The sequence below is a fragment of the Lonchura striata genome, chromosome 6 (assembly GCF_046129695.1).
Source record: "Lonchura striata isolate bLonStr1 chromosome 6, bLonStr1.mat, whole genome shotgun sequence".
Classification (NCBI taxonomy): domain Eukaryota; kingdom Metazoa; phylum Chordata; class Aves; order Passeriformes; family Estrildidae; genus Lonchura; species Lonchura striata.
The window spans coordinates 50,399,599-50,409,890 of record NC_134608.1 but is presented as its reverse complement, the minus strand read 5'-3'; the positions used below and the strand labels follow the sequence as shown (position 1 = coordinate 50,409,890).

Here is a 10,292-nt window from a genome sequence, read left to right as displayed (position 1 = left end):
CCTATGTGGGTCCACTCCAGAAGACTATTCCTTGCAATTTTCAATGCAATCACTGGGGAGAACAATTATATTAGTGATCCAACACAGAAAAACACGAACTCTTTCTTGCTTACAATACAGCATCCCGCCCAGGTCGCACCAATTCACTGGACTTCCCTGGCAGATGACCCTGAGGAACTCACTGTTAGTCCCAGACTTCGTGGCATTCAGCCCAAATCCAAAGAGTACCAGTTGCAGACCAAGCTGAAGAGACAAAGCCGTGGAGACCTCTAATGGGAACTTCTGGTGGGTTTTTGTTAACTCCAATTCAGCCCTCAGTGAGCTAAAAGCCCTGTTCTGCCCCAAGACTGGCTGATGGCTCTAAAAAAGACACTGGCAGTTCTAAAAAAGCTGGGGTTGAGCAAATTCCCCCAAAAAAACTGACCTTTTGACTGTCAGCTTCAAATGCCTTTTCAGTTGGGACAAGCTGACACAGGTAAACGCTGTTCCCTGTTTGCTCCATGACTATTTTATGGTTTCATAGGCATTTTAAGATCCCCTCAGTTCTACATGGTAAGCAAACACTCTAACAAATGGTCAAACACAGAATGGCAGCTTGGCATGACACTGCTATTTGTGAATAGCTGTTTTTTCAGACTGAAAAAAAACCCAAACTCACAGCAGAATCCGAGAAAGTGATTTATTTCCACTTGTCCTTATGAGTTAAAGACAGTATCTTTTCTTTATAAAACAGTATCGTGTACTATTTAGAAAATGATTACACCTTTCTTGTCCAAGTTACACCCAGATATGTCCTCCTGTCTATCTTTTAAGGATAGGTGGGTTGGTTGGTTTCTTTCTTTGCGAGCAATCCTCAGAATGTAGTATCATAAAACATATAGAGGTGAGGATAAAGTTACCAGCAAATGGATAAATGTTCCTGGATAATTATACATTAACAGAGGAACTCATCCACCAACTAGTGTTCCATCGGTTCCTCTGCCTTCTCCACAGTTTCTTCAACTGGCGGGACCAGCTTAGAGAGAGGGAAAAGAAATATTTTTAGGAAGGCAGAAGACAACACTTGACAAATCAGCTTTATCCCCATTGGAGCACCATGAGTGGTAAATGCAGCTTGTGTAAGCCAACAGCTCACAAATTACTGTTACCCACATTAAGCACAAGCAGGACATAGTTGGTAATTAGGAAACTACAGAGGCATCTTGCAAAGGGCATGAGAAACATATGCAACCACTTCTGCTGTAAAACTCGAAAGCTCCTACTTGATCAGAGATGAGGAAAGAAGATGACATTGGAACAGCCTGGCATAAATCCAGAATAAACTGATTTAATAAGCATCTGAATTATCAGATGATGCAGTGTTCATATAGTAACTACATATTTTAAAAATTACCTTCCTAATACTCTGGTACAGTAGTAGAGTTAAATTTATGTTAAACATAATAGATAATCTCTAACTATTGTCTTTCAACCAAGCCTATTTATTCATAACTGAACCACTCACCTTTCTCTGTGGTCTCTCCTCAAGACCTTCTAGGAATGGTGCTACATCATCATCATCATAGATGGTAAACTCCATGTCTTTACCCACAATTCCAATTGAAACATTCTGTCAAGCAAAGGGTCAGAAGCAGTGAGAAGCATTTTCCTGCAATTAACTTTGGCTTTACAGCTTTCATTTACAAAAGCTATCAAATTTCAAAATCTTCTAAGTAATGCCATTCAAGGGTTTAAATTTCTATCATTTTCTTTTTAATAACACACACAATTTCTCAAAACCACTTATTTTCAACTCATTTTGATTTTCAGTATTTTATGACCTCTAAAAAACATGGCAAGCTAAGAATAAAAAAACATGGAAAATGGTAGATAATTGGATATTCTAAGAATTTTCTTCTTCAACAGGTCCTCAATTCATTGTCAAAAGTTTGTGCAGCTTTGTGATGCTGGATGCTCTAGAAACTGCTGGTGCATAACCTCCACTCACCGCCCAGGTGAATTACTGACTGTGCTTACAATGCAAAGCTGGGATTCTACAGCCGCAGGTGATGCATCTTAACCACTGATCAAAGCTTAAGATAGAGTGAAGCCACCATGGAAACAGTGTTTTATTTAGTGAACGCATCGTTTTTGTGAAGAAACTTAAACCTGAGATGAACACAGAACAGTAGATAAACTGGCAACCTGAAATGAAGATATTATCTAGCAGTATTCAGCTTCAAAGTTTTGGTGCCAGCCATACTTCCAAGAATTTTGTCACAGTTACTTCAGAGTAACAATGGCAAAGGAAACCTAGTCCTTACCTTGGTGGTTAGATCCTGTTCAGCAGGAAGAGTCTCTCTCAGGGCTCGCAGTCCATGTTTAACTAGCTCATTTAGATTACCTTAAAATAGGATCAGAAAGACATTGACAACCTATATGGTATTACCTCTAGACACTCATTCCGCTTCTTCCTAATCCTAGCTGACAACTCCAAAATCAGCTTGACTCCCAGACTTCCTCTCCTTTCTGAGCAGAGCTGGTTATAAAAGTTTTCCTTGAGAAACCAGCCTTCCCCTATATTTGAGGCCAAGTGCACCCATTTTTGACCCCTGCCTTGATTTAAGCTTTTTCCCCCCAAGCAGGTATTAAATGGTTCCTCATCATCATCCTGTAAGAAAAATAAATTCACCACTTTAAATGCAGCACCTAAATACTTGCCCTGACATACTAACCCTGCTCTGCTATGGAAACATTTTTCCTGAGTTAAAAAGGGCAGAGGCTCTTAACGTTTTTCACAGCTTTTCTTTCCATTAGATGAAATAAACACCCACATGTTAAGACATGAAAATCTCAGCCATATTCTCTAAAATTTTGTCTTTATGCAGATTTACAGTTATGCCAAACTTGGTTCACAATATTTATCTTCATCTCACTCAATGCAAAAGAATGGAGTGGCAGCAGGAGATAAACTGCAGAATTGATGAATACCAGTGGGTAGAGAGAGCTCCACTACTCACAGTCAGTGAACTCAGTCATGTGCCTCTCCAAGTAAGTTCGTGCTGACTGTGAACGAGCACCAATGGACATTGCCTTGCAGTCAAAATAGTTTGCAGAGGGACAAGTCTGGAAGATGTGAGGGCCCATATCCTTCAAAGAGAGAAGAAAACCCCCACAGAATGTTAAACAAATATATAAATTCACACCGACTGCTGCTAGAGCATAAAATTTTTTAAAAGAGTTTTGCTTCATGGTACATCACACCTACATGTGTGCACAGAAACATGTTTTATATATACTTTATATTGCTGATCATATCACTGTTCTTACACAATTCTTTCAAAAACTGTTGTTTAAAGAAACACAACAACTATTTAAAAAACCCCAAAAACCTCTTTTCCTCCACTTCTCCCATCTGCAGCTTTTAGATGGGCAGGATGGCTGGCACAAAAAAAGTGTTTCTTTCTCTGTTCTACAAATTGCACTGTGCATAAGTAAGTTCCCTACTTCATGGCTTGCAGCAGATATTTTATACACACCTCTCATCTACAAAAAAGTAAAAACCTGCTGTAGACTAAACCACGCCATCCAAAATTTCAGACAATATCAAAATTTCCTCCAACCATCCTCATGTAAACAATCCTGAGGACAGAGATTCCGTGTGTGCTGCATTAAGCAAAATGTTGTTGCTAAACAAGCGAGAGAGAGGCCAGCAGTGATTTCCACATCCATTTTTTTTACTGGAAGTTTTTAAAATAATAGTCTGTAAGCATCCAAAATCAATTGCAAAATATTTACATAAACAAATCCCATCTTTGCACCTTAAAATACTCAGTAAGTGTAGGAAGGATTAGCTATTAACACTGTTTTAGGGTAAGATACAGAAAATTATTTCCTTATGCAGAGAATTTTGATGAGTCTCCCTCTTCCATCTTTCCCTCTCAACATCTATTTGTTACATAGTTTCCCTGAGCACATTTTCCTGCAGATCAGTAGCAGCCAGAGCAGTTTACTCACATCATAGCCTGCGATGAGCAGTCCTACTCCATAGGGCCTCCTGCCATAGCGCTGAGTTGGAATCTGGGTTTCTTAAGAAAGCTAAGGAAACAATCTCAAAATTATATGATAATTACCCAAAAGTTTTCCTAAACCAAGCAGAGATGAACCAAAATGCATCCTTATGGGTTGTTCTCCAAAAGTATACACATACAGTGTGAATGAAGAATTGTCCAAAAAACTTTTTCAACTTTTAAGCTGTGATAGATGAAATTCACTTTATGAAGTGTATAAAAAAAGGATACTGCTTCCAATTAGTGACACTAGGCGAGAAACTGGAAGAGGTCTATCAAACACAAATCTAGAATCCAAACACTCTTGACGCATGAAATTGCTAGGGAACAAAAATATTAAAAAAAAAAAAAATTCAAATCAGTGCATGGATCAAAGACATGATGAGGTTTTGTCTCAAGGCTTGTCTGTTAAGGTTATTTTTGTTTCAACTCTCTTCATGAGGAAAAGGGTCAAAGGCTTCCCAGAATTTCATTTCTACATGACCTATCATTGTTATTGAGAAAGTTGACCACAGGTTTGATGAAGTATAAACTGGGCATTTCAGCCATACAAAGGCAAAGAAAGTAGAAGTTCATACAGGCAACAGAAGGATCCTCTGGAGAAATGGCAAGGTTAAATGGTAACATTGCCTTGTGACACTGCAACAATTAAAACTTGTTTCAGAAATCCTCTCCAGCCCTTCTGATCAGAGCTGCTAAAAGCAAGCCCCCCTGAAGCCCACACAAACAGCACTGTATGTGTTTAATGACTTTCTCAAATGTGTGTACACAGAAGCAGCTGCCAGAGGAAAAAAAGCTATAGAGTTTCTCAGACTGCTTGGAAACCCTCTCACACTGAGAAAACCAGACAGGACTGTTTTACTTGTAACAAAACCAAAGAGCAAAATTTTTGGCCAAACAAATGAGGTTTCTGCCAACTAGTTAAAAACTTGCCAGAATTTCATGCTGAGGTCTTTGGCACAATACAACATTAAGCTGCAACTCAAGACAAATCCTCAGCAAAGCAGAAAATGCCATTTGCAATAGTCTGAATGAACTTTCCCTCATTATTGCAGCACTGTGTATGTCAACAAGCAGGATACTCACCACAAGAGTCTTGCATCGGCAGTAAGTCCAGCAATGGAGATACCAATATGGTTGTCAACGTACAGGATTTTTTTCTGATGAGCTGCCAGCTCAGACTGTGCTCTCTGTGCATAAAAGGAGAAAGCTATGTGGCAAACTGAACAGTCTGCCAAGCACTGTGGAGAAATCTGCTAACATTTATAGCAAGAACTGAGTATGTTCATGAAACAATAAAAAAAAATTGAATTTATAAACTTGCAACAGGAGACAAGAAAAACCTAATTCCACTTCAATTCTCTCAGAACAAAAGAAAAGAACAGATTACAGTTTTGGGAAAAGAAAGGAATGTATTTACTGCTTAATAACAAATTAAAAGAAAACAAAAAAAAAGAACACATCTGTTAAAGGAAAAAAAAACTTCTCTTCATGTCTTTCACCATTTTGTGCAGATCTACTTTGCATAGGTACTGGAAGTATTTCAGTCCTCAAGCAAAGGGAATCTGCAATTGCATTTACATTTCATGTCTAAGTACAGACTGCACAAAATTAATTTGCCAAACCAAAACTTTTTTATGAACATTATTGTCCCCACTGAGACCAGAGTTCCGCAGTTACCTTGAGAGCCACCAGGACAGCGTGTGTTTTTGACTTCAGCCCCACAGTAGCTGAGCCTTGTTTCACTGCCTCCATGGCATATTCTATCTGATGAATTCGGCCCTGCAAAACCAAGTTGAAGCTTGTCAATCACCCTCTAGTTAATCCTCTGAATCAGCTTCCAATTTTGCATTTTCAGACTTTTGATATCCCACCCCAACGGGGACACTCACAGCACAATAGGTTAAATCAGCACATGATTCAAAGACGGAACTTCCAGCTGAAGTTGGATACTTAACTTTTAATGCAAAGCAAAATTTCTGGTTTGCTGAAGAAATGAGTCTTACACAATTGTTGTGTCTCACCAGCCATTCCCCAATAACTTCTGAACAAGTTATTGGCCAACTGCAGTCAAGTCTGAAACAGGAGTAGAGGTCTCAAAGGAAATGAAGTCCCTACAAGTTCTGCAGAGGTGGTCAGGAGCTTTCGTGTGCATGTAACAGAACCACTGAGGGTTTTCCCCATTTTCAGCACTCCAGCCTATGTCAGCCAGCCAATACAGGCACTCCTATCCTGCAAGCATGACACCATGGAGCTGCATCCCATCAGCTGGCAAGGAGGGGAACACAGCAACTGTTATGGTGAATGTGCAAGGGATGATCTACAGGATACCACCTTCCCATAGGTTGTTGGGGATTTTTGGCATAAGGTTCTTTTTTTAGGTCTACTAGAAAGACCCTAATGTTGAATTTCATCCCCTGTTGTAACTGGAATTTCAGTAACATAAGATATTTCCTGCCCAAGAGCAGCACTGAATTGCTGTGACCTGTCCAACATGAATTTGTCAGCTGTCAGGAATGACATGCAAGACTGTAAAAATGAGAAACCACTTTGAGTTTTTAAATCTCCTATTTCCTTTTCTTTATTAACATATTCAAAAACATCTCCCAGTAAAGTATTATTTGCTCTTGCATTAACAGTGCCAAAAACTATTATGGCATCACATGACTGCCTCACCTGCAAGAATGGATAGAGTAGCAGTTGCATCACAGCAGCAATTTAAAATGTCTTTTTTTCAGAACAAACCCAACACTATTAATATTTTCAAGGCAACTTAAAAAAACAGAGAAATTTGTGTTGCTGATATTTTGCAGTATCTGCTAAAAATCTCAAGTGAATGTTATCATTTTAAAAGTAACTTTTAAAGTAACAGATAAAACAAAAAAAGTTTGTGATACAGAACCTGCCAGAGAAACACAACCATTAAGAAGACTGAAAACAGCTCAAAGGCATCAACACCTTCAAAGGCACCTACACCTATCATGGCATTGAGTGAAAAAAAGGGAAATATTCAAGGCTGTCTTCACGGAGAATGGAAAGGAGAGAACACTCTCTGTTGCACTGTACAGAAAATGAATCTCACATGCAATAGTGCTACATGATGAATAATTTCAGTAGCAATACAAACCCACAAACTAATGATACATTAGCTTTATATTAATACAATTTGCTACTTGCATTTTAAATAAACCTCCAGTTTTCCTGAATACATAAACGAGTCTTTTTCCAAGGCTCTGGTTTTCTGTAAGTATCCTGTCTTAAAATATCCATAGTGAGAGAAGAGGCAATATTAAACACCTCAGCTGACAGTGCCTTTTAAAATTCCAAAATATTTACTTTCAACACAGCCTGTGTAAGTTTAAGAACACACAATGTATATTTTCAGTAACAAAAAACAGTGTGAAACTGATTCATAAGTAGTAAAATTTCAAACTCAAATGTAAATCTCACTTGAACATCCCAATTATCTAGCGGACAAAATAGAGAAAGACCCAGTAATGGCCTAACTTTGGGGAGATTGCAACTGTTCCATGCTTTGTGTACCTTACCTACCAACTTATTATAGCTCTGTGAATGGATCACAGAGTCATGGAATGGTTTGGGTTGGAAGGGATCTTTACAAGATCATCTTGTCCAACCACCCGAAGATGACACCATCTCTTTTGCACCTCACAGGTACATTTAGAAAGCAACTGCCTTAAGCACCTGGAGGGGACAAGGCCCAGGTAAGCAGCACTTAGGTTCATACATCAGCAGACAGGGGTGTGCTGAGGGCTTTCTTGGTCACCTACAGCCTACAAAGGGAGAGGGGAGCAGCCTGTAGGAAGCTTCAGGTACCTGAGCACAACCTTTGTGACTGTAATACCACTGCTGTGAGGTGGAGAAAACCCAAAAAGCAAGTTAAAACCCCAGTGAGCAAGTGTATAAAGGTTTTACCTGCGGGCTCCAAACCGTGACATCATTGTCATACTGGTTGCGAAACTGGAATGAACAAAATAAAACTCATTAGTATCCCTAATAAGCTAAGAGAGTGCTCCTGGAGGAAACCCTGGTTGTTTTCACAGAATCCCAGCACTACACAATCAATAACATTGGAAACATCTCTGATACATCGAGTCCAATCTGTGACTGAACACGACCCAGTTGTTAACTAGGCTATGGCCCTGAGTGCCACATCCAGCTTCCCTAAACCTTCAGGGATGGTGCCTCCACCACCTTCCTTGGGCAGCCCATTCCAACAACAGCCCTTTCTGTAAACAAATTCTTACTTTGTTAAATTCCTTTTGTCGAACTGTGAGGTGGAAGGGACTCTAGAAATCATCCAGGCCAACCCTACCAAGGCAGGGTCACAGGAGCAGTGACACAGGAGCTCATCCAGGTGGGTTTGAATGTCTCCAGAGATGGAGACTCCATGGCCCCCCTGGGCAGCACTCCCAGTGCTCTGTATCAGCGTAAAGAAGCTTTTCCTTATGTTGAGGTGAAACTTCTTTTGTTTCAGTTTATGGCCACTGCTCCTTATCCTGTCACTGGGCCCCACTGAAAAAGGTCTGGCACAGTCCTCTTCGCCCGCCTATGAAATATTTGTAGGCATTAATGAATCCCCTCTCCCAGACTGAACAGGCCCAGCTCCCGCAGCCTCCTCACAACAGAGGTGCTCCAGACCCCTGGGGAGATATCCGCACGCATCCTCACGGGGCTCGGAGGTCTGTGCCCCGGGGCCCAAGCAGGGCCCGCTCCCGCCGGCAGCGAGGCCCAGTCCCGCCCGCGGCGCCGCGCGGCCCGGGAACTGCTTACTCACGGGCCCGCTCCCCGCCGCCCGCTCTGCCGGCTGCCCCGCGCGGGCCGGGCAGGCCGGGCAGCGGCGGGGCTCCCTGTGCCGGGCTGTGTGCCCGGCCCGGCCCGCGGCCCTCACCATGGTGCGGCTCCCGGCGGCTCCCGGCGGCTCCCGGCGGCGGGCGGCGAGCGGAGCGCTGCGGGCGGGCGGCGGGCAGGCAGCGCCAGCCGCGCCCCGACTCAGCGATGGGCCGCGCCCCGACTCATCGATGGGCCGCGCCCCGACTCATCGATGGGCCGCGCCTGCGCGCCGCCCTGAGCGAGGCGGTTCCTTGGGGGCCGGTTTTAATTGCCGAAATTGTTTTGTTATTTTTAAGCTTTCTGATTAATAATAATAATAATAATAAATAAAAAAGTTTGTTTGGTTCGGAAACTACTTCCTTTCCTCACCGTTTTTGTGTGGGAACAGGATGTGTAAGCATTTTATGAAGCAAGCTGATGAGCTTCAGGAGGTTGCAGTAAAATATTCCCGAAGCCTCTCCCTGGTGCCGCTGCCCAAAAACTTCCTACGGCAACAGGGGACTCATATTATTATACTATGCTATGCTATGCTATGCTATGCTATGCTTTGCTATGCTATGCTATGCTATACTATACTATACTATACTATACTATACTATACTATACTATACTATACTATACTATACTCCGGACTCCCCAGTAACTTCCTACGGCAACAGGGGACTCCTATTCTATTCTATTCTATTCTATTCTATTCTATTCTATTCTATTCTATTCTATTCTATTCTATTCTAATGTTTGTTATGTTATGTATTATATTATATTATATTATTATATTATATTATATTATATTATATTATATTATATTATATTATATTATATTATATTATATTATATTATATTATTTTATTTTATTTTATTTTATTTTATTTTATTTTATATTATATTATTATATTGGAACTCCGGACTCCCCAGAGCTCCATCCACCCCGGCCACGGGAGCAGAGCGACACGCAGACGTTTCCCCTCGTTTTGGCAAAACCGCATTAATTTGGATAGAAGGCTGAACCACGCCAAGACTCCCCATTGTTCAGTGTTTGTACGGCCAGGAATGTCAGCAGCCGCGGTTTTAGCGATCAAAAGGCAGGATTGTAAAACTTAACTTCGTGGAGAATTTTGGTAATAGCTGCAGAAATGAAGAACTTTTGGGAGCTGTATGAGCTGTCGCAGGTTTATTAAATAACAACCGAAGTATTTTCCGGAGTAATCCTTCCCCCTTTATTAGATGGATAGAACAAGATAAAGCCAAACCCGGAGCCACCAGATGTCCAGCTATTAACAATTTATTCTGAAGCGGCGGGGCTGGGGTCCCGTGGCAGCAGGAAGGGGGCAGGGGACGGGGATCCTGCAGGCGGCACAACGGCTCCGCGTTCCCAGGGCAGCAGCGCAA

General features: G+C 41.5%; 1 protein-coding gene across 1 annotated transcript; it reads right to left on the bottom strand.

Moving 5' to 3' along the window:
* Nucleotides 1–665: 665 nt before the first annotated feature.
* On the bottom strand, nt 666–9,046 carry PSMA1 (proteasome 20S subunit alpha 1). The gene is made up of 10 exons (XM_021529510.2): nt 8,962–9,046; nt 7,986–8,030; nt 5,730–5,831; nt 5,136–5,239; nt 4,281–4,369; nt 3,997–4,067; nt 3,000–3,129; nt 2,304–2,383; nt 1,505–1,609; nt 666–1,015 (listed from the first exon to the last, which is right to left on the bottom strand). The coding sequence occupies exons 1-10, from the start codon at nt 8,962–8,964 to the stop codon at nt 959–961; spliced, it is 786 nt and encodes a 261-aa protein (XP_021385185.1). The 5' UTR covers nt 8,965–9,046; the 3' UTR covers nt 666–958.
* Between the last annotated feature and the right edge of the window lie 1,246 nt (nt 9,047–10,292).

Coding starts and splice junctions, on each gene's coding strand:
- PSMA1 (XM_021529510.2), bottom strand. Junction 2,384..2,999: donor CATGACTGAGTTCACTGACT/GTGAGTAGTGGA, acceptor TCCTATTTTAAG/GTAATCTAAATGAGCTAGTT. Junction 1,016..1,504: donor AGGAGAGACCACAGAGAAAG/GTGAGTGGTTCA, acceptor CCTCTCTCTAAG/CTGGTCCCGCCAGTTGAAGA.